The following is a 25,000-nucleotide window of genomic DNA, read 5'->3' on the forward strand; positions in this document are numbered from 1 at the left end:
GATCGTCCTGAGGAGGCGATGCAAGGAAACCTTTGAACACATCTGTGACACCATGCAGAGAACATGCTTGAAAACATCACACACCTCTTTAATTTCAATGCAGTAGGAGCCCTCGAGGTCACGCAGGCTTCTCTCCACCAGGTTGGACAGATACCTGTTAATAGACTCGTGGCTGATGTCCTCTAGGCTGTAATAACTGAACAACAGAGAGCACACAGTGGAAACAATCACACGGGGCTCAGAGCAGGACTGAGGGGTCATTCCCTCCTCAGCTCATCTCTGAGGTGAAACAGCTGTTTTATAATCAATAAATGATGCATGATCATTGATATCTGTGTTAACAGCTCCACATGTTATCACCGATGTTCATTTGATACCAACCAGACTAACTTGCATAATGAATGTATTTGGTGCTGATGTGTAGGACATGCACTGAACACTGCTGTGGTCTCCCATTGGTGTGACATCATGTACGCTCCTCCACCTGCAGCACAGGTGGAGGAGCGTACATGCAAAACAGGCCAAACCTCCACATCACTGCTGGTGTAGGAGCAGACGTTAACACAGGAAGCAAAGAGCCGCCAGCTACTCAGCAGTTCAACTGTCAAGAGCACAACATGGAGAACGTCTGCCTTCAAAATAAAAGCTGCACATTTAGAAACACGTTGGTTTAAGCACTAAAGCACAACGTCTCCTCTGAAGGTGAAGGTTCTCTCCTGTCTGCAGACCCTCTGTGACTCTGGGTCAGAGCTACTGAACTGCAACACCTGAAAGACGTCCTTGAAGCTTGTTTCATGGTTCTGCTTCCACACAAACATGCTGACGTGTGAAACCATCACAGGCCTGAGCAGCTTATGGCCCACTGTGCAGAGATATGTAGCGCTTGCTGTGAAATATAAGCTTCAAATTTTCAAACTGTTGTCAAACTACTTCACCATGTTTAATGTTTAAAAACATGAATACATCCAAAAATATTAAAAGAAGAAAGCCTCACATTTGCACTGGCCTCATCACCATGACAATGAATTAGGATCAGCCAATCAGCACGCTGACTGCTGCAATCATCTCACATGCTGTAACCTTGCTCTTCTACACAGCTGGCTGAACCACCAATCACAGCACAGGAAGGCAGGCCGAGTGTGACGCTGTCAGCTGGTGACAGTAAACAGCTACAACATCACAGACGACGGCCTGCAAAGCTGTCAGCAGGTATTAGCACACGCTGGCACGTCTTTCTGTGACGGCGAGTACAGACGCAGTCAGCTGCTCAGCCTTCAGTACAGGAGGTCAGGATCTATGAGCTGCAAGACATCAGCAGTTCTCAGCAAACACACCAGCCTTAGACTGTGAGGGCACACGCTGTAGTGTGGGCTCTACAGAGTCGCGATTCAACAAACTGGCTAATGCTGGGAACATGTAAACACTAATAACATCCATGTTAGCGTGTGCAGGGCATGATGATGGTGGAACAGCATTAGCATCCAGTAAACACAGAGTAGCAAAGCTGGCTGTTCTCCTGGCTCCTGCAGGAAAACCACTCTCAGGCTGCAGCGTTATTAGCATGCTCAGAGATGCTAACAGTTAGCACCTGAGCGTCAGCAGAAGCACAATCAAAGACAACTTCCATTAGCTCACAAAGCCAATATTTGTGCCTGTACTGCTGGGAAACTACAGCACATGTGGCTTTTTCCATGCTGAAGGAAACATTTTAAGATCCGAGGCAACAAAATCTGTGTGAATGTATCAACAACATCGTGGTAAGACTGGAAAACAGGGTCATTACTGACGGGCAGTTGTGCTAATTAGTGCCATCTGGTTCTCTATAGTCAGTTACAAACCACGTTTCATGGTTTCTGAAGCTGATAAGACGAAATGATGAATTGTAACTGTAAGATAGTTTTTATAAACTCGTATTGATGCTTTTGTTTTAAAATCCTCGAAAACTGACAAAAAATACAAGATTTCAATGTCAGATATGTGTGCACGTCTCAAACTGAGTCACTGACTCTTCTCAGTTATTATCAAAGGCCTACAAGCAGAAAACAGTCCTACAGTTTAATAATGAATCCTACAGTCTACAGTCCTGCTCTGGGCTCAAGTTCAGTCTCTTACTTTGGGAAACAGTTTTGTTCCTGTGGTGTCGTCATGTCAGTGAGAGCGAATGCCACGATAGTCACCGAGTCCTGGATGTGAGGACGGGCAGAGGAGGGCAGCCAAAGCGGTTTGTTTCAGACAGGTGATGAACTGTAGATAAAAGGTGGACGGACTTTTGAGGTGGAGCGCCTTACACCTGCATCCTCTCTGACGGGTGATGGGGTGACTCCTCGTGTGGAAAGGCAGCTCTGCTCACCTCTGACTTTATTAAACACTTACGGTTTCACAGGGATCCAGTTTTAAATCAGGCTGTACTGTGATAATATTCACATGCCCTCCTCCTACTACTATTATTATTTGTCTGGTGTAAAGCAGCAACACTGAGGCAGCAGCACTTCCCTCACAAACTCTCTGTTTGCACTAAGAACGAGATAAACACGGATCATCAGAACTGTGTGATGCAAACGCTGTCTGAGGTGGAGGAAGTCGTGCATGTAAACCATGTAACAAATGATGTCATTATGATTATCATACCAAACCTTTCATAGCGCACTAACACGGAGGTGACATCACAGCTGAAGGAGTAGAAGCAGCCGTGGAGACATTGGATGGCCTCATTTATGGGCGTGTTACTGTCACACACTGTGTGTGTGTGTGTGTGTGGGCGTGTGTTACTGTCACAGCTCCACATGTTAGCAGCACAGACACATGAGCACCGAGCGTGCTTATGACCAAACACATTTCAGAGGCGGGGCCTGTTTGAAAGCCACGCCATCAGGCTCAGCGCCACGAAGCTGCTGATGGCACAGCGAGGCAGCCGTGAATGTAGTTAGGGAGCACTTAGGAAAAAGTGCTTGTGTGAATGTGCTTTGAGTGCTCAGATGAGTAGAAAAGCGCGATGTCCAGTGTCTGTATACAGCCAACACGGAGCTGTCAGGCAAACAAAACTATAATAGTTTACTATGAACACTATTTAGAAACCCAGCAGGCTGCTTTGTAACTGTAATGCTGTTTATAACATTGATGATCAAACCACTCCTTCATCTTTCAGTGAGAAACAGTGAAGTCAGCAGGGCTGCAGTGAGGGACGCACACAGACGCAGCTGTGTGCCCACAGTTTGCAGCAGATGACAACAAATGAATGCAGCGACGCTCCAAAGCCTCTCTGAAATGTGAACACTGACCCAAAATCCCAGTTTGAATCCAGATATCATCTGGACTCACAGGCCTGCAGGGTTACAGTGCCACTGCTGGGCCTCCGTCAGTGGTAAATGTGGGATGACAGGCGTGCAATTACCAACAGGCTGGAATGTTCTGGAGTGGGCTCTGTCTACATAGCAGATGTTTGGCTGAACAACACATCACAGCAATAACCAGGCTGTGTCTACACTATGCACAGGTGTGTGTGTGTGCTGGGCTAACCTGGGATTCATCATCAGCCGTCTGAAGAAGTAGGTCCAGGTGATGTAGTCCATGGCGTCCTGCTTGGATGAGATGGTTCCTGCAGCAATCTCAGCATTCAGATGATCAGAGAGCACGCCGAGGAGGCTGAGGATACGACACGACACATCAGCTGGTTGACTTATCACTGTAGGCCTTTCTAAACAGCAGCATGCTGGCAGAGGGTAACGATGGTGCTGTAAAGCCAGCACCTAAAAGCATGTAAATACAATTTTGCATCACTTGCAGTGGTTTCCAGGACAGCGGTGACCACATGTTGCAGCAGAGATTTGCACACAAACTACTGCAGCCCGACACTGAACAGGAAACAAACCCTGGGCTCTGATCCATGGATGCCCCACCAGTGTCATCACGGTGGCTCTACAGTGACAGTGCAGTCCAAAGACTGCAGTCACACTACAAAGAACATGAATCATATCTGATACCAAGCCTGTTGCTGATGTTAGAGATAAACTGTCTGCTTTGTTTACATACTACCTGTGCTAACACGTGAATGCTATTGCTAACAGGGAGGAGACTATAATGACAGTGTATAAGGTCACCAGTTTATCTTTATTAACGACACTGCTGATGTTGCATTCATGCGTGATTACAGTGAACATGAGCTGATAGTAACGACTTCATTCAACATGTCTGTGTAAAACAAACCTCTGCATTTGGACAGTGAAAGCATCTTTTTTTCTGTTTCCTCTGAAAGATTCCCAGAGTCTTTCTAGCTTCCTGTCAGATTTCCCACTCTGACCAGAACGCACACATGTCACAAAGTATGACCGCTGTCCAAAAACTGCATTTAAAAAACGTGCTCCCTCTGTTCACTGCAACAACTGTAGTGGCTCCAGTCTGCAGCACGTCCACTTTGATATAAAACATTTCAGGGACACTGAAAAAATGAGCTGTTTTCTTGAAATATTACTCACATTAATTACACTGAACCCAACACACCATCATATAAATACTCAACAAAAACCAGCGAGACAAAATGTGCGATCTCTTTTATCGTGTAGGTGCTATTAGCGTCCTCGGAGAGTGATTTAACGCCCTGGCACCTCGCCGCTGCTGTTATCTCTAATGTTTACGTTTATGATAAACATCAATCTAAGACTTGAAGAGAGCTGCGAGGCCCTCAGAGCACCTGTGGGTCTGACAAAGGAGAAGAAATCACTGTAAAACACACAAACACACACACACACAGTGTAAAACACACACACAGTATAAAACACACACACACACACGCACACACACAAACTCAGTGTAAAACACACACACAGTATAAAACACACACACAGTATAAAACACTGAGGAACTACGACTGCAGGTGTGTTGTGTGAACAGAAAGCATCATGTAAAGACTGAAAGTATCTCGTCCCACTTAGACGCTGTCAGTGCTGCAGGACAGACTGATCCGAAGGGGAAACAGCAGCATCCTGTTTGTACTGACAGCATGCTTTCACATAAGGCCTGATATGTATCACAGTACTTTAACCTTGGTGTGAACAGTTACGGGTCATAAAGATTTAAATACATTAGACATCCACAGATGGGCCCAGTCTTTGACACTAACAGATGACTATGGCAGGAATCCTGATGATGAAGATTGTGCTGTTACCTGGACTCTACAGGAAACGGCTCGTACAGAAACTTCTTGTAGAAATCCTTCTTTATGTCGTGGACAAGGATCACTGCTTTGCCCTGGTCATCAAACTGAGGACGGCCTGCTCGCCCCATCATCTGCAGCACGTCTACACACACACACACACACACACACACACAGTTACACACAACCTTTAGAGCAGAACGTTTACGATCTGTTAATGCAGTTTGTTCTGAGCGTCAGTGACAGCTATATGAGAGAGCTTCTTAATGCGGAGTTTAACGTCACACAGACTGGAGGAAGCACACTTCCTGTTCCACAGAGACCACACCCAGGCTGTCACTGAGCTGTACCTGTGATGGGGTAGTCCACATAGCGCCTGGATTTGCCATCGTAGTACTCGGTTCCCTTGACGACAACCAGGTGAGCGGGGAAGTTCACTCCCCAGGCCAGAGTGCTGGTAGCAATCAGAACCTGGTGACATTTTAGAAATGAGTTACAACCAAACAGGACGTGAGATATAGACACAGCAGCTGAGGAGTGACAGAGTCTAACTGTGCACAGGATTAATGTAGCAGCATTCATCCTCTGTAGCACTAACAGACCTGTGTGTGGAGCAGACAGAACAACAGGAAGTGAGGACAGGCAGACGGAGAGAGACAGCTGGGGTTTTGCCCAATTACAGAAATTCCAGGCAAAGGAAAAGCTTTGGAATGTGCTTGAAAGAGCCTGGAAAACTATTCCTGAAGACCACTAAAGGAAATGACAGGAAGGCTTTCCTAAGATAGTTCAGGCTGTGATGAAGAATAAGGAGGTCTTACCGAACACAGACTGTAACGCTGTGAAACATGTCACTATCTCTACTTTCAAGATTAGGCTTCGAACTTTCCTTTTTGCTAAAGCATATAGTTAGGGCTGGACCAGGTGACCCTGAATCCTCCCTTAGTTATGCTGCAATAGACGTAGGCTGCCGGGGATTCCCATGATGCATTGGGTGTTTCTTCTTCACTCACTATGTGTTAATAGACCTCTCTGCATTGAATCATACCTGTTATTAACCTCTGTCTCTCTTCCACAGCATGTCTTTATCCTGTCTTCCTTCTCTCACCCCAACCAATCACAGCAGATGGCCCCGCCCCTCCCTGAGCCTGGTGCTGCTGGAGGTTTCTTCCTGTTAAAAGGGAGTTTTTCCTTCCCACTGTCACCAACGTGCTGCTCACAGGGGGTCATATGATTGTTGGGTTTTTCTCTGTATCTATGAAGCGCCTTGAGGCGACTGTTGTTGTGATTTGGCGCTATATGAATAAAATTGAATTGAATTTTGCCACACATGCTGCATTTCTATGTACACTACATTGGTGCAGTAGGTTCGAGTTTGTCTGCCTTCACATGCAAACCACACCCTCTGTGGCAGGGTGTGGTTTGTGGCTCAGCTGCAGGGGAAGGGTGGAGCAGTGGGTTCAGGGGGCGGTGCCAGGGGAGCCACAGCTGTCATCCATCACACCAACCGTGTCGTCCTCATTTCAGTAGCTGCCTTAGGAGAGAGCTGTGTGGTGTGTGAGCAGGAGAGTGCAGCTGGAAACATGTGCGTACATGAGAACGCCAAAGAGCCATGTGAACAACACTGTAAAGCACTTTTTGCTTTTGTTTGTCCGTCCTTATCAGCCACTTCTTCCTCACTAAACTGCAGTTCTATTAGCTGCATGAACGCACAGGAAGGGCAGGGGAGGGGCCGGTTGCATTAAGAGATTCGATTGGTCATTCCAGTGTCAGTTATGCAAATGAATGAACAGGCTGCTGTCAGTGCTGCTAGGACCGTAGCCTGTATATTTATGGAGACACTAACCCATCAGCCTACATGTGCATCAGCTGTGCCAGATTAGCAGCCCAGCAGCGGGGTGAGGGAATACCTGAATCTTACAGTTGACAAACAGCTCCTCTACAGTCTTTCTGTCTCTCTCATGGAGGCCTGCATGATGCATGCCGATCCCAAAGGCCAGTGTCAGCTTCAGGTTGGAATCTCGAACTGTGCCAATGATGTCCTCTATCTGCAAACAAACCAGAGCACAGACAGTGATTAGTACGAAAAACAAATCTCACCGAGGAGTAACGAGCTCTCTAGTCCCAGGGCTTCGTTACGATAAACTTTGCTTCTAATGTGGTCTGTCGTGTTCATTTATTCAAAATTGTGCTGTTACACTGGGCGCGTCGTGTGGACTTTTGCCATCCTCATGTACACATATAACATATTTAAACTGGACATCAACCCAATCCTGACTCACAAATCTCATATTGACTGATATGGAAAAAACTAGGTTGGTGATTTGATCCTAGACTCCTCTAGTCTGCATGCCAAATATCTTTTGACAAAATACTAACCGCATGGTGCTCTCCGATGCATCCATCAGAGTGTGAATGTGTGTATATATACACATATATATATCTACATATCTACATATATATATATACATATACACATATATATATATACACACACACACATACACACACACACACACATATGTACAGTGGGGCAAAAAAGTATTTAGTCAGCCACCGATTGTGCAAGTTCCCCCACCTAAAATGATGACAGAGGTCAGTAATTTGCACCAGAGGTACACTTCAACTGTGAGAGACAGAATGTGAAAAAAAAATCCATGAATCCACATGGTAGGATTTGTAAAGAATTTATTCGTAAATCAGGGTGGAAAATAAGTATTTGGTCAATAACAAAAATACAACTCAATACTTTGTAACATAACCTTTGTTGGCAATAACAGAGGTCAAACGTTTACTATAGGTCTTTACCAGGTTTGCACACACAGTAGCTGGTATTTTGGCCCATTCCTCCTGCAGATCTTCTCGAGAGCAGTGATGTTTTGGGGCTGTCGCCGAGCAACACGGACTTTCAACTCCCGCCACAGATTTTCTATGGGGTTGAGGTCTGGAGACTGGCTAGGCCACTCCAGGACTTTCAAATGCTTCTTACGGAGCCACTCCTTTGTTGCCCAGGCGGTGTGTTTTGGATCATTGTCATGTTGGAAGACCCAGCCTCATTTCATCTTCAAAGTTCTCACTGATGGAAGGAGGTTTTGGCTCAAACTCTCACGATACATGGCCCCATTCATTCTGTCCTTAACACGGATCAGTCGTCCTGTCCCCTTGGCAGAAAAACAGCCCCATAGCATGATGTTTCCACCCCCATGCTTCACAGTAGGTATGGTGTTCTTGGGATGCAACTCAGTATTCTTCTTCCTCCAAACACGACGAGTTGAGTTTATACCAAAAAGTTCTACTTTGGTTTCATCTGACCACATGACATTCTCCCAATCCTCTGCTGTATCATCCATGTGCTCTCTGGCAAACTTCAGACGGGCCTGGACATGCACTGGCTTCAGCAGCGGAACACGTCTGGCACTGCGGGATTTGATTCCCTGCCGTTGTAGTGTGTTACTGATGGTGACCTTTGTTACTTTGGTCCCAGCTCTCTGCAGGTCATTCACCAGGTCCCCCCGTGTGGTTCTGGGATCTTTGCTCACCGTTCTCATGATCATTTTGACCCCACGGGATGAGATCTTGCGTGGAGCCCCAGATCGAGGGAGATTATCAGTGGTCTTGTATGTCTTCCATTTTCTGATGATTGCTCCCACAGTTGATTTTTTCACACCAAGCTGCTTGCCTATTGTAGATTCACTCTTCCCAGTCTGGTGCAGGTCTACAATACTTTTCCTGGTGTCCTTCGAAAGCTCTTTGGTCTTGGCCATGGCGGAGTTTGGAGTCTGACTGTTTGAGGCTGTGGACAGGTGTCTTTTATACAGATGATGAGTTCAAACAGGTGCCATTCATACAGGTAACGAGTGGGGGACAGAAAAGCTTCTTACAGAAGACGTTACAGGTCTGTGAGAGCCAGAGATTTTCCTTGTTTGAGGTGACCAAATACTTATTTTCCACCCTGATTTACCAATAAATTCTTTACAAATCCTACCATGTGGATTCATGGATTTTTTTTTTCACATTCTGTCTCTCACAGTTGAAGTGTACCTCTGGTGCAAATTACTGACCTCTGTCATCATGTTAGGTGGGGGAACTTGCACAATCAGTGGCTGACTAAATACTTTTTTGCCCCACTGTATATATACATATATGTACATATACATATATATATATATATATATATATATATATATATATGTACATATATATATATATATATGTATATATATATATATACGTACATATATATATATATATATATATATATATATATATATATATATATATATATATATATATACATACATACGTATATATATATATATATATATACATACATATGTGTATATATATATATATACTAGGGGTGCAACGATATTCGTATCGATATTGAACCGTTCGATACAGTGCTTTCGGTTCGGTACGCATATGTATCGAACAATACAACATTTGTAATTTATTTTATCAACTTTCCTTCTGACGATGCTGTCTGTGTTGAGCGCTCAGTGAATCTGCGTTCGACTACTCCGCCTAGGGTCGACAGTGCAGCCTAGGCGGAGTAGTCGAACGCAGATCCACTGAGCGTTCAACACAGACAGCATCGTCAGAAGGAAGAGCGCAGGGCAAGCTAGCGAGACAGAAGTTAAGCTCTTCTTGCAACATGGACCTCCCCCACCCTCATTCAGATCTGGCGTTTGGAATTATTTTGGTTTTCATGTGACGTATGACCCTGAAGGTAAGCGAGTCATGGACTAAAGTAAAACAGTATGTTGGATGTGCCACGCAATGCTCAATTACATGGGTGGGAACTAGTGTGTTAGCGCAGTTAGCTCGTTAACGTGTTGGCCGTCTAGCCCCATGCACGGGGTGATCGGCGGTAGCTCGTTAACGGAGATTTGCCGTGTTGTGGCGTTAAGGTCATTTCAACGAGATTAACCTGAAAGCACTAGTGGGAACACAACGAATATGACTGCACATTTACGCTGACATCATCCTAGTGCAAAGACAAAAACAACAAGCATGCTACTAACTTTAGCTGAGTCATTTAGACAGCTGTTAGCACATGATTCTCCTTATGCTGCTGAGAATATAGCCCAGAAGAAGCGGATAGTATAGCTTTTATTTTGGAAAGAGACATTTCTCTGTAATAAACTCTCTTTTCCAAAGATGAGTGATTCCTCAATCAGATACAGGGCTCGCAATATCGCTAGCCCGACGTCCCGGGGCTAGCGATTTTTTCAGTCGGGCTACCAAAATCTATCTCTGCCCTGCCCGTCGGGCTATTGTAGGAAGGAAAAATATATGTCAATGCTTTTGCATTCTTTCAGAAATGTAGCTGGGTAATTATGTCATTGGCATCGGTGAGCCACTGTCAATATGTGACATATTGAAGTCGCGTTTGAATTTGCGCTTGTTTTTTTGCTTTCACTTTGCAATCGTGCGAACTGTGTATAGAGAGCGACAGCACTGATCTGTGAGTGATGATAATTTGTGCACCAATTCCTCTGACATCATCTTATTAATCGTTAGCTTACTATGCAAACATGACAAGTGAAATCTCCCGCAGCTTAAACATGTGAGAGGTTGATCGCGCAGAGAATCGCTGAGCTTATGTGAGTGCGTGTGTAAAAGTAGCAGGAGAAGTTATGACAAATCAGACTATAAGGCAAAAAGAAAGTGCAGCTTTATGGTTTCATGGACAAAATAATTTCTGTGGCTGCGATATGACGAGCTAAATAACCAGGGCTGCACATAAGTGGTCCGCAGGTGCGCATTCGCTGTCAAAATAAAAAACACGCACAAGGGTTAGGGTTAAATTTAAAAACTGTACTTTTGAGTTAAAATATATATTTATAATTTTAATAAATGACAAATTAAAAAGGCATGAACATTTTTTTGTATCGAAATATATATATATATATATATATATATATATATATATATATATATATAGAGAGAGAGAGAGAGAGAGAGAGAGAGAGAGATATGAGATAATATGTCATTATTCTGAGAAGTGTCTGTGTAGCAGTAAAATGAAACGATGCACATAAGAACCAATTCCAACCCAGCTTTGGGAGAAAGAAAGATGACGTTGAATAAAAACAGTGATTCAAATTACATTTTAAATTTCAAATACACTAACTGAAGTGAAACAGTGGGTATGAGATAATAACGCTCAGGCTGTAGAAATCAAATGGAAGAGAAACATCAGGCCCTGAGAGCAGCAGCAGAGGGAAGAAAGAGCTGTCATGCCAGAGATGGGATTTGTCGTGGCGGTGACCCCCGGCGAGCGTTAAGCAGCCATCACTAGAAGCCTGTCAGTCAAACAGCAGGAAGCTGAGCTGTTACACAGGCCGGTGCAGGGAAGCAGCAGGCAGCGGCATATATCAGTGGAACACACACACACTGAGGCAGGAGGGCTATACACACAGAAATCTGCCTATGGTATAAGACACTGCATATTTACTGAGTCTGCAGGGCCCAGGAAAGCAGATCTATGACTTCGACATCTATAATTTAGGTTAGATTAGTAATGTTAATCCAGATAAATAAACAGGTAACAGAAAGGTGAGGACTGGCACAGTGCTCAGCTCATTACATGTTCTCAGTGTCCATGAAGGGAGGCCTAACTTAAATACATTCACTGTGAACATCATTAATAAAGAATCCAAATCTATGAATTAATCATATATTTGGCATCAGAAGGGAGGGTGAACGCCGCCCCCGCAGTGAAACACGGCTGTGGGAGTATCCTGCTGTGGGACCAGTGTCTCTAGAAGTGACAGTGATGTTGTGATGGAAGGACAGAAGGACACATAACATTTAGAAATAAAGCTCAGCAGCAGTCAGCAGTAGAACTGGGTGGTTTTCCACAATCACCCAGCGCCTGGCCTGGGAACGCCTGGGTGTTCCCAGGCCAGCTGCAGGAGGCGGGAGAGGGAGGCCTGGGCTTCTCTGATTGGGCTGCTGCCCCCACGACCCAGCCCCGGATAAACAGAAGTGTGTGTGTGTGTCTGTGTGTGTCTGTGTGTGTGTGTCTGTGTGTGTGTGTGTAATATATATACACTACTTATTCTTGTTTTTATTTTGTTGTACTAATGTAAGGTGACCTTGAGGGACTTTAAAACGTTTGAATATTATTATGACATATGAGCACAGCGTGCATGAAAGAGCTGCTGTGTGTCAGCAAACCTCTCTCTCATCCTGGTGCAGCCACTGTTTGGGGTTGTCCTCTGTAGCCAGGTAGGCGATGAGGTCCAGGGCGGTCAGGCGAGTTTGCCTTCGTGATGACACAAAAATGAGCACAGGCTTGGCTGGAGAGTGAGCGCGTATCGCTGTGGAGAGTCCAAAACAGTAGTTAGTTTCAATATTGCACATGGTCAAGGAGTATTACCAAACAATGCTGCATGAAAAGCCAGCAACATCTCACGTGCACATGTGCTAATGTGCAAAAACAGTGTGTACAAAGCTGCACCTTGGAAGGTGGGCTTGTTCATGCTGGCCATGCGGGGGCAGTAGTGCTGTCCTGGAAAACCGTGGATGTGAACTTCAAGTGGGACCGGGCGCACAGACGGACGGAAGTTAAACAAACCCACCTGTTAGACCAAAGACGAGAAGAAGAGAGATTTAATGTGCGCAGCTGGCAACAGGAGGCCCGTCTGTCTGCAATGTGAACACTCTGTCACTGTCATGCAGGCACAGAGCTGCTCTCTGTGTTTACTGTGTGATAAGGCGCTATGGCCAAAGTGAACTTACTGTGTGATAGCATGTTGAAAGTGTGTGTGGCATTTTTTGCAGTGTTATTATATTGAGGGCTGCAGCATGTGTGCAGATGTCTTAAAAGCCTGGATAATGGATTAGCAGCTCAGTCCCAACAGCAGCCAAGCAGCCAGATTTATGGACAACACAAAGACAGCACGTCTCCTCTACAGCTCTGAAGGCAGAGCAAAGGAAAGCTCCAGTGTTTGACTCTGATGGTGCAAAGTGTAACTCACATCTACACATACTACAAAGACTGGCTGATATAAAGGTTTGTTAAACTGCTGCAAGCTCCTTTTAGTCTCTAATGTTCATGACACACCACAAAATCAAAGTACTGGATGGACTACGCACAAACATGGAGGCTGCTGATGAAGCTCATCATTGAGCAGCAGCTGCAGGGCACGAGCAGTGCACAGGTACAGCTTCAACACCAAACTGAGCATGATGAGGACTTTGTCCTTTGTTTGAACTGGGACAGTTTCCACCCCTAGCAGAGTAACTATTACCCTGAGTTACTATTACCCTGAGTTACTATTACCATGAATAACTATTACCCTGGGTGGAGCCAATGCCACATGTGTGTCTTTGTCTGCCTGTGTGACATAAACAGTCATTAAAAGACAAAACATGAGTGGGAAAAATAAGAAAACTAAACACTTCATTATGATGTGAAAACAAGAAGAATCTGAATTCTAATCTATGATAGATGATCAAATATTAACTAGTGAACACAGATTTAGTCCTACGACCCTGGACGCAGTTGGCTCAGGACGAGAGCACAACGAGCCTTGTATGCATGTTAAGAGCTGAGAATGTGACATCAGTGTTACAGTAAAATGTTTCCTCTCCATCACTCTGATGCTCAATCTTGTTATTATGTATCATATATGTCACACTGATACAATGATACAGACATGAAAACAGAGAATGGATATTTATGGTTTCTGCCTGAACAACAAAGAGCAAGCAGACGGGCATCCAAAACTATACGTGAACTGACACACGTAGGCACGCTCACACACACACATGCACGCTCACACACATGCGCACAAACACGCGCGCACACACACACACACGTGCGCGCACATGCGCGCTCGCTAACACACACACGCACACACACACACGTGCGCTAACGCACACACACACGCGCTCTAACACGCGCACACACACACACACACATGCATGCAGACACATGCACACACACACACGTGCGCTAACACGCGCACGCACGCACACACACGCGCGCTCACAAAGACAGACACTGTTTTACGTTACAAAATATTTGACTGACTTTAGCTGGTAAGCCTGTATATAAAGGATGGCAGTGTGTGATGTAGGGGTGGGCGGTATAAACGGTATACGTTAGAAACAATATAAATTTGGCCACCGGTAAAGATTCTGACTGTTTTTTTGCAAATTTGCATTATAATATTTATTTTCGTTTTGCCTGCAGAATATAAAAATTGGTGTATCTCAAAAATAAAACTATGAAGACACTCAAAATAAATTTCCCCCGGTTGGAAACTATTTTGTGCAACTTTTTTGTACTTACAGTTTTGAGGGATAAGCCTCTTAAATTTCTCTAACTAGAAATATATGTTAAAAAAACAAAAACAATCTTCAATTTTTTTGTAGTTTATTGCACTTTTTTGCAATTTATGTAATTACTATGCACTTAATGCAGACATATTATTAAAATTTGGACTATAATGGTTGTATTGATGTATAACAACTTGAAATGCTCCCACAAATGGCTCCACAGCATGTAAGAATATAAAGATAAGCTCTGGTGGACTTGGTGCTATGGTAGGTCTTAAAGGGTTAATGACTAACCTGGTATTGTGGATGGATTATCTCAGTTGTTCTCCTGACTGAAGTTTGGTCCGTGTACAGCATCCTGCCATGCGATTGCATTTGTCTCTAACCATCAGGAACCCTCATGTTAACTTTTATAAGTGTAAAAGTGTTAGTGTTCGTCCTCCAGCTTCACTGTGTTTATGTTAGGCTAACGTAGCTGTTTTGCTAGAGATCACTGCTGTTTAGTTTTCTGTCTTCATTTATGTTGGAAGTGACAGCAGAGCTGTATGTTTGAATTTTTTCAGAAATCTCTCAGTCAGAACATGCTATATCATGCTTAGGTGGAAACTAGCGAGCTAACTTCCTGCTAACTTCTAACTCTGTTAAATTTAATAGATTCTGTTTTCATGGATGCCTGGATGTTAAACTTCATAGTTACACCTGGTAAAGCAGCAACGCTGATCATTTTATTAAAGATGAAAGAATTTAGACAGTTTTTAACTCTCAGTGTTCGTTTGACTTTGGGACCTGAAGCAGACGGAGTTTAGGACCCAGATTCCTCCGCGAGGCTCCTGACTACAGCAGCAGTAATGCTCCAACAATCCATCAGGCGGTGCGGCTTCATAGCTTAGCAAAGTCGCACTAAAACATTTTTGACAGATGTTTGAGCGCCGTGTAGCACATAAAATCGGTTCGAGGTCAGTGAGCACAACCAGAATTCATACATAAGGAGCACCGGATTATAAGGCGCACTGTCGATATTTGAGAACATGATAGGATTTTAAGTGCGCCTTATAGTGTGTACAATGCGTTATACAGAAGAAAAGAATATATCATGATATATCGTTAGCGCACATGTTTCAGATTATTCCGCGATGTAGATTTTAGGCCATATCGCCCAGCCCTAGTGTGATGTAATGCAGGTGCCGACCTGTCCGATGCCCAACCAGTCAGCCAGGTCTCGAGCGTTGGCCAGAGCCGTGGACAGCCCAACTACTCGAACACTCTTGGAAGTGTGAGACGAGATGAAGTTGGTCCTGGACACAATGACCTCGAGGACCGGACCTCTGTCCTCACCTGGAAACAGACACAGTGCTAACGCTAACACAGCTAACAGGGAGTCCTGTTTCAGGGCCTTCACATGTTTATATTTAGGACATCATGGGCTACATGGAGCAAAAGCGTTTTTGAGCCGTGGTGAAGAACATACAGGTAGGACCTGCTCCACACCAGCGGGCCCAGGTGTGCTGTAGACTCTTACCCAGCAGGTGGATCTCATCGATAATGAGAATCGCTACTTTCTGGACGTAGCTTCGATTCTGCCAACTCCTGCTGACTCCATCCCACTTTTCGGGCGTGGTGACGATCAGGTCAGCTTTTGCTATGGCTCTCATGTCTGGAGTCACGTCCCCGGTCAGCTCCACCACGCTTCACAAGCACAAGAAGAAACTGTTTGTTGGTGTCATATGAACAGCATTTACAGTGTGTCTGCAGGAGTAACTCGATTATGTTTAAGACCTAATTGATACCAGTTTAAAAACCATGTCATCATTAGCTAGTTTCATGTGTTTAAGGCCTCTTTACATGCAGAGTTTCTCTGTTCTTACTTTTTTCCAAGTTTCTCTTCAATCCTGACCTTCCAGTCCTCAATGCGCTCCCTCACCAGGGCCTTCAAAGGGGCAATATACACGACCTAAACACAGAACACAGGCAAACAATAACTCGATCAAGCTCGGCTAGTTTCCCTACACTGACTGCTCTGCTGGAGCATCTCAGCTGCCTTTGCCGTGTGTTTAAACCACCTGTGCTGACTGCTGCTGGGATCCAGGGGTCACAGGGTAAGGAAGGGTGTGGATCCTGTTGACTACATGAGTGAAACGACCACAGTAAGGCGATCCACAGAGAGCGTTTACACTCATCATTAGTGTTTCTTTCTCCAGGGCTGAAATACATTTTTATCAAACGGCCAAAAATAACAGTAACATGCAGACCGTTGACAGACTCATTGCCTTTTATAAAGAATAAATCTGTGTATGTGTGCTGTGCATCCATTCATTCACAGTCAGTGACAACAGCAGGTGGACTGCAAAGCAAACAGTTAACCAGACTAAGTGGACGTGGCATCATTCACACCATCAAAGCCCCAGAGCTGATGTTGAAGTAACAGTGGATTCCTTATAAGCAGTGCAGCTCGGTGCGTTGCTGAGGAACCTCCAGGAGCCACAGCTGACTCTGTTAGCGTTGTCCTGTGGGTACACTAACCACCATCGAACTAAAGAGCAAAATTCTTCATGACGACTTCCTCTAAATTTGCTAATACAAGTCTGTGGCATGAATAAGGCACGGCGGGACCACGGAGTGACGTTCAGAGCCAACTTTATTTGATTCACGTCACACCACACCACCACCAACCCCTGAGTCCCCGTGTTTTAACACGGCGGGCGTGATTGCGGATGCCGTGCAGGTGCGTCCGCACGGCCCCGCAGACCACGCCCCACCACATACCCCCATCGCCCGATTGAGGCCGGGGAGCAATCTGGCCGAACCTACTCCCCCCCCCCGCGAACTGGGGCGAGACTCGGCCCAAAACATCGGCGCCCCAGCCCAACCCCACCAGGCCCATCTGGTGGCCGCCCGCGCATCCAGCGGCAACGGCGAAGTTGGTCCGGAGGTCGGCCGCGTAGCAAGCGGACACGGCCCCACAGGCATGGCCGTGAGCTCCTGTACCCAGGCGGCTGGGCAGACGTCAGGCGCGCAGAATCGACTGGTGGCAGCGAGGCTGGACTAGCCAGCCCGCCGATCCCCGGCCTAGCGGGGCTGTCCCGCTCCTCTGCCTCCAACTCCGGCTGCACAGGCTGCCCTGGAGCAGGGACCTCCGTCTCCCCGCACAGCTGCTCCGCCACCGCCTCCGCCACTCCCGTTTGGAGCGGCTCCCCGCACAGCTGCTCCGCCACCGCCTCCGCCACTCCCGTTTGGAGCGGCTCCCTGCACTGCGCCTCCGCCCCCAGCAGGCACAGCCCCTCGCCCACCTCTGGGTGGAGCGACTCCTCTGCCTCCGGCAGGTGTAGACCCTCGCCCGCCTCGTCCTCCGATTGGAGCGGCTCCTCCACCGCTCCCGGCAGGAGCAGCCCTTCACCCGGCTGCTCCTCCTCCTCCGGCAGGCTCGGACCCCCGCGTGGCTCGTCCACCACCTCCGGCTGCCGAGGTGACCCACACGGCTCCTCCACCGCTTCACTGTCCTCGGGACACACTTGTGGGGGTGGCGCCCAGGCCCAGAGCAGCGCTGCCAGCTCTGCCATCTTCCCCAGGTGGCGTTCGCTCTCCTTCCGCAGCTCTTCCTGTTGGCGACGCACCTCCGCCGCCTGCTTCCGCTGGGTGGCCGCTATTTCGGCCACCCTCTCGGCCAGCTCTTTCCTTTCCTGGCTCTGGTAGGTACCCGCCATGCCGCCTCCTGGGTTTCGGCACCAATGTGGCATGAATAAGGCACGGCGGGACCACGGAGTGACGTTCAGAGCCAACTTTATTTGATTCACGTCACACCACACCACCACCAACCCCTGAGTCCCCGTGTTTTAACACGGCGGGCGTGATTGCGGATGCCGTGCAGGTGCGTCCGCACGGCCCCGCAGACCACGCCCCACCACAAAGTCAAAGTTATGGACGTAACGAGAGTCGTGTAGAACAAAGCTACAGACACCAGAACTATGTTCACATTCCTCAGAGTAGCTACCAGATTACTGGTAATGGCTTTTCCCACTTTGAGCCCTGTTCCTCCTCTTGATGAGGTCATCGCCTGAAACTAAAATCAGAGGAAACTCTTGAATGAATCTCGTTTTAAACACACGATGTGATCATTACGGTACAGCCAGCATGTGACCGCGTGTTGTTGCAATAAAATGGACTAGCCCGCTGCGTCACTGTTTACCAGTTAGCCCACTATAGTGAGGCTAACACTTCCAGCTGTGCAGACTATGACCATCACACAGTTGCTTATAATGGAGCAGACGTTCACTTCAATTCAGTTTTGACTCTCAAACAAGTGCAAGAATTATGAAAACAAAACCAGAGAGCTCAAAGTTCTGCAACGGTGTGCTTGTTTTCACCTTCCAGCACATCCTTTTCCTTTAATTGATCTATTCCTAAAATCCCCAATGTCCAAACCCACAGTTCATATATACTTATGTAGTCATCTGAATTTACATCATGTCTCGATGAAATGCAGTGTTAGGGCCTGCACAGCTTTGATGGAACGATGCTACGATGACTGTAAAAGCAAAGAGCTGATGCTGTACACGGCACTGCGGAGGGTTCTCTGTTCCTTACATGCCTACAGAGGGACTCGGGGACGCTACCTTGGAGGACGGATACTTGTTGAAGACCCGGAACATGGCCATCTCTGCTGCGATGGTTTTTCCAGAGCCCGTCGGCGCTCCCAGCAACACGTTGGTGTCGGTGTGGTACAGTGTGTGGAAGATTTGGGTCTGGATGGGGTTGAAGTGAGTGAACTTGTAAAGGCTCTCGTACTCTCGGTTACCCAGAGCAGTCACTGGCAACGGCTGGAGGTCTAGTAGCTCTGAGAGTGAAGAAGTCATGCAAAGGATCATGGGACAAGGGTCACAAGACAACAGAGTTTAAAGGTGGCTACATGATACAATGATTATTAGAAACAACAGAAACCAATGTGAGACTTTTGCATCCAAACTGTGATGCTGATCAGAGTGTAACGTGACCTGGCCCCAGTGTGCAGGCTTGTCCCCAGCAGCTGATGTTGGGCAGTTTACTTTTTCAAACCTTATCGTGATGATCAGTGCGCTCTGGTTCCAGTAAGAGACAGAGCACTCAGAGCTTTTCTGTCCAAAGCTCCAGCTGTGGCTGAAGTGGACACACGGCTCTGCAGCTCTGCTTATTATGGCCTTGACTGGTTTGTCTAATAATGGGAAGGTCAGCTGACCAGTCAGTGTCCTTATTTGGACAAACTACACTTATAGCCTTCTAGGCTGTATCTGACATAACCAGTGTGGCTCAAGAAGTAGAGTCCAGTAATCTGAAGGTCAGCGCTTCGACCCTAACAACACCAAAGTGCTGCAGACAGATCCGTGGGTGTAAATGCAAAAATCAATCAATAAATATGTGAACAAAATCAGTGAATACAGCTTCTACTAAAAGGGCTGTAAGTACAGGTCCACCTTCTTCACAGAGCTCAGAGTAACATCATGAAGGCCTGTGGGGGCACTGTGTGTCTGAGTGTGTACCAGTGTGTGGGGGGTGTCGCTCTGGTAAGATCAGGTCCTGGAAGTTGATAATGCAGACAGCTTCAGCACCGAGCCATCGGTCAGAGACGGCCCTGATGTAGTACTGTGAGGGCAACGGCTCAAAGATGGGAATGGTGAACACGATGTGCTGAGGCTCTCCTGACACCACCTGAGGAGAACAGACGCGTCATTCTCTGTGCTTTGTGTTCATCTGAGCTGAGACTCATACAGCAGACCTGTTTCTTCTGCAGCAGGAAGTACTCAGAGTGGTAGATGTGATCATTCATGGCATCTTCCACCCACAACCACCAGGGCTCACCCACTGATCCATGGACCTGAACCACACAAAGAACAGCGTTGAATTACAGTCTTTTCAGGGAACCAACACTTATTTTAGTTCCCTGATTAACCCAGGTTCGCCCTGCAAGGCCCAGAGAAACTGCACAAATCCCAAGAGCTACAAAAGCCACTGAGTGCAGCTCGTTTGAAAGCCTTTAATCTCTCTCTCTTTTGCAAAAGATGTTTTTGTTTTTTATGTTTGAAAAATGGCATCTGTCTGCACGTCCGTCTGTCTACATGCATCACTGGCCACATCTGTGCATTCTTGAAACATGTGTAGGTGTCATGTAGAAGTCTAACAACAACTGCCATAGTTTGAAACGAAGAAGCAGAAAATTAGTATAAACATTCATTTATCACTGAATTGAAGTTTTGGAAACAGCACAGAAAGAGAATTCAGGTTTTTAACCCCCCCATGAATGTCTGGTACTACTACCACTTAGACCAGGGGTGGGCAACTCCAGGCCTCGAGGGCCAGGGTCCTGCAGGTTTTAGACCTCCCCCTGGGTCAGCACACCTGAATCACACAATTAGTTGATCTCTGGAGAACTTCAGAACATGTTGAGGAGGCCATTAAATCAGCTGACACGTGTAAACCTGCAGCACACGGGCCCTCGAGGCCTGGAGCTGGACACCCCGACCTGTGCCAGAGGGAAACCCAGGATGTCTTACACGTCGTTACACATCGTTACACATCATACGCTCTGTGTGTCCCTGTAAAGTCACATGAAACTTTCTTTGGCAAAGATGAACATGGATCCTGTAACAGATGGCGAGGACCCACAGAGCCCCATCTCACCATCATGGAGTCAGTCCAATAAGCAGAAGCACTGTGCCCCCCCCTTGCTAGAGTCCCGAGGTGACCTGGAGCTGGGTTCTGTTCATGCCCACCTGTGAGCGTGTACACAGAACTCGGGGGAATCACTTGAATTTGGGGACATGACAAACATTTGAATGCCCCGTGCTGATGTTACAACCTAACTCACCAAACCAGCAGGCAGTTTGCCACAAACAGCCAACGCTGCTTGGAGAATGATGTCATCCTGTATCATAATGAGTCAGCGTGGTGCGTTTCCTGGCCGCCACCAGGGAAGTGGCTCATGTGTCGGTGCATGTGTCGCGGCTCTGCAGCAGGATCACGGTTAAGCCAGCCGGTATTCCATTACCACTCTCCCATGATTGCAGCATGCATTGCTAATCGGACATAAACATTCATCTTCGTATTCAGCCCTGCAACGAGCTTTCTGTGCGTGACAAACTTTGGACTAAGCTTCACATGATCCCTGCTGCCCACTAAGGTGGGACAGGCTGGCTCTCAGGGACAGATGGAGATTCCCTGGCTGGGAGAACAAGGTAGGTGGGGTGCTCTTGTTTGGGCCAGTGTGGAAATATGAATGTCTGTGAGTAGTTTTGGTGCCCGAGCACAGGAGGAGAACGAACATATGGACAGCCCAGCTCTCTCTGGACTCCTCATTCTTCTGTGCTCAGTAGGAGGGAGCGTCCATCGGCCTTAATGTCCGCACGTCTCTGAGCAAACTGCCCCGATGCATGCATCAGTATGTGACACCATAATGTGTTTAAAAGCATAATTAAAGGGGTGGATGATATGTTCACAGCAGAAGCCACGATGTAAACTGAGGAGGGGGAACTTTGGGAGAGGGCTGGAGCCTTTGTTATTCCAGAGTGTCCCGTGGTGAGAGGCGCTGTGTGGGGACGAGTACCTGATTGTTCAGAACAGCCAGGCTGCTTTCAGTCTCTGGGTCTTAGAAGCGGCGCTGCCCGCAGACAAGCTCAGAGGGGAGGAGCCTTTGCTGCTGCAGCTCCTAACATGTGACACCGGCGCCTCCTCTGGCTGGTCACCTCCTGTTGATTTCATTTTTGTTGTTTTCTGTCTTTTTCATTTGAATCTGTCTTGATGTCTTTACTCTGCTGTGCAGCACGTTGGTCCATTGTGGTTGTTTTAAAGTCCCTTACAAATAAGGTTGCTATGGTAATGGGCGGCTGGGCTCAGGCTTACAGACAGGGCGATGAGCTCGGAGTAGAGCGCCTGCATGCGGTTCGGGGATGTTTCCTTGGCACGTCCCTTTGGAGGTTTTCTGGGTAGGACTAACTGGGCGGTGACCCAGGACATGTCATCTGGCCTGGGGACACTGTGGGATCCCCCAGGAGGAACTGGAAAGTGGGGAGAGGGCGTCTTTCCTCATGTGGTGCATTTTCCATTGTTACACCTCTCTGACCTGTCTTCCCCATGTGATGTTTGTGTCATGCATGTGTGGTCGGAGGGTAACTTCCCTCGGGATGAATAAAGTATGATCAATCAATCAATCTGGAATGTCCTGCTTAGCGTTCTGTTCCTTTGGGTCACCTGAGGCGATGGATGAAAGGACGGACGGAGGCTTGAACTGTAAATATGTCACAGCAGATCAAAGGTTGGTCTAACCCTGACATCTGCCCCTCACACTCAGGTCAGCTGTAAAACATTTGACCGTCTCTGGAAAATGCTGCACGGCGAACCATCCTGACTCAAGGATACGTAATCTGTCTGTACCTGGTCATTCCAGCGAAAATCAGGCGTGACGATGAGACGAACACGCAGCACGGTGCGTGTGATTGGCTGGATGGTGGCCTCCATTGAGATCGAGGGGATCTGGTGGACACACTGTTTGACCGTTAACCCGATGTTGACGTGGTGCAGCATGTGACCTGGAAAAAGTACACCTGGCATTAAGGTGTTTATTAAAACCAGTGTGCGTGAACTTTCTGTTTATCAGCAAAAGCTAATACTTAAATAAAAGCTCGGCTTATGTTGGATTAAGCACTAGTCTGAGCTTCTTCCACTCAAAACACTTTTCTCTTCTTTAAAGCTGCAGTTAACAAAAACAGTATGATCCCGTCAGGACAGACACACGGCTGCACCGGCACGATTTACTGTGGTTTCAATAAACAAGGCAAAGTCGAACAAAGTGCGGTGATGCCAGTGTTGCACAGCAGTGCTGTGAAAGGCCTCTGCAGCACAGAAACACTGGGCTGCACTCACCAATGTCATCCTTCCTCATCTCCTTCAGTTTGTCCACAGTCAGCTTCTTCTCCTCCAAGCGGTTCAGCACGACGGGGCTCAGGTTGGGGAACTGCCGGAGGGGGTGGGCAGAGTCCCACAGCCGCTTGTCGATCACCTTGCACAGGGTGAGCAGTCGACGGGTCATAAGCGGCCAGCGCTTCCTCAAAGCGATCTCAAACAAGGCCCTCACGATCCGAGCGGCGTTCTGTGGGCGACAGCGGGAAAAACATCAGCCAGAGGTTCCACACTACACGGAGCAGCTGGTGGGCACATCGCTCAGCATCGTTCACCACGTGTGACGAAGAGCAGACGTGCAGCACCCAGAGGTCACATGGTAGTGTTGCTCGCTGTGATTTAGTCAGCTGATAATGTCATGTGACCATGTGGTACAGGACATGCAGTGTGGTGGGCCTGTGTTTAAGAGCAGGTGGACACAGGAAGGCCTGCACCTTCCTGTCAACAGTCAAACTACTGATTTAATAACAAATATTATAATAAATGTTTTTGTCTTTTCAGTTCTGAATTGAAAAGGTCGTTTTAATAAACACTGGGATCATATGTACCGACACGTATGCAGGTGTTGTTCTCGAGCAGAGTGGCACGTGCACGCTCTTTGTAGTTTCACAGCCCCGTCGACTCGTGCAGTCAAACCTCCACCCCAGCACCACTCATGAGTGTTTTACACAGTTTGCTCACTGACCAGGGGGGACAAGTCAAAGTCACATGATCAGTGCTCAGCTGTCCATCGCATGTCAACAGGAAATGAGCTACTGTAGTTTTAGAGCGAGGCTTGTGTGCAGTCATCAGCACCAACATCCTCTGATGTCATTCTAATCATTTCATTTTCAATCAGTCTTCAGGTTTTTTATTTTTCCACCTGCTTCCTTTGGCCCCGCCTCTTTTTGTTCCCATTAAAATCCCAAAAATCAACAGTGATTTAAAATCGTTGAGTTAGTGTGGCAGCAAACACCACAGCACGGGTCTGACTGTGTGCGTATAACAGATGGGTGAATGCAACGCCAGCGCCCTGCAGCACCTCGCCCTGCAGCACCTCGCCCTGCTGTCCTCACCTGTGCAACATAGGACAGGTCCGAGATGAGCGAGAAGCTGTCCACTTCTCCTCGGCCGATGTACGTCTGCAGCAGGATGTTGACCTTGCCGTAGCCGTTCTCCACACCTCCTGCAGCTGGAAGCTGACAGTAGCTACACAGCATCTGCTCCAGCTCCTCCATCTCCTCCTCTCGAACCTGGCGACACACAGCAACACACCGAGCTGGATTATATGAGCTGTGCTCAGTTGTGACAGAGCTTTTTATTGGATGAACACAAACTGTACTATTTGATAACTACATACGTTCTGACGGCCACAGCTCACCTTGAGTTGTTCAAACTCCTCAGCTTTGGAGACGATGCTGAGGATGTCGGCTTCTGTTCCCTGAGGGTTGAAATGCTCATTGAACGTCTTCACATGTGGAGGAAAGAGAAACGTTGGTGATTATTGGATCAACCAGAGCGTGTACTGTGCTTACAGGAACTGTAAACTGCTGATGAGAAGCTCCTGGCAGCTGTGCTTCATCCAGCTGCTGCAGCCTGTGTGAAGGACACTATGAACGGTTGTGATGCACTCGTGTGTTGAATAGTTGGAACGTGTTT

General features: G+C 47.1%; 1 protein-coding gene across 1 annotated transcript in view; it reads right to left on the reverse strand.

Annotated features, from left to right (window-relative positions):
* Positions 1–25,000, reverse strand: part of ascc3 (activating signal cointegrator 1 complex subunit 3) — a 158,477-nt gene that overhangs the window by 15,712 nt on the left and 117,765 nt on the right. The window contains exons 20-37 of the mRNA XM_085366077.1: positions 24,723–24,809; positions 24,418–24,594; positions 23,327–23,552; positions 22,838–22,992; positions 20,187–20,285; positions 19,951–20,119; positions 19,051–19,271; positions 16,306–16,391; positions 15,960–16,126; positions 15,630–15,775; positions 12,615–12,735; positions 12,332–12,474; positions 7,057–7,194; positions 5,500–5,620; positions 5,162–5,294; positions 3,517–3,642; positions 85–196; positions 1–7 (exon numbers count right to left, since the gene is read on the reverse strand). The exon at positions 1–7 is cut by the window's left edge and continues 128 nt beyond it. Coding sequence (XP_085222203.1) covers positions 1–7; positions 85–196; positions 3,517–3,642; positions 5,162–5,294; positions 5,500–5,620; positions 7,057–7,194; positions 12,332–12,474; positions 12,615–12,735; positions 15,630–15,775; positions 15,960–16,126; positions 16,306–16,391; positions 19,051–19,271; positions 19,951–20,119; positions 20,187–20,285; positions 22,838–22,992; positions 23,327–23,552; positions 24,418–24,594; positions 24,723–24,809 — 2,434 coding nt within the window. The remainder of the gene's footprint in view (positions 8–84; positions 197–3,516; positions 3,643–5,161; positions 5,295–5,499; positions 5,621–7,056; positions 7,195–12,331; positions 12,475–12,614; positions 12,736–15,629; positions 15,776–15,959; positions 16,127–16,305; positions 16,392–19,050; positions 19,272–19,950; positions 20,120–20,186; positions 20,286–22,837; positions 22,993–23,326; positions 23,553–24,417; positions 24,595–24,722; positions 24,810–25,000) is intronic.

This window comes from Diplotaxodon limnothrissa, linkage group LG11 (genome assembly GCF_057381915.1).
Source record: "Diplotaxodon limnothrissa isolate DT_005_m linkage group LG11, D_limnothrissa_male_GT1.1, whole genome shotgun sequence".
Classification (NCBI taxonomy): Eukaryota; Metazoa; Chordata; class Actinopteri; order Cichliformes; family Cichlidae; genus Diplotaxodon; species Diplotaxodon limnothrissa.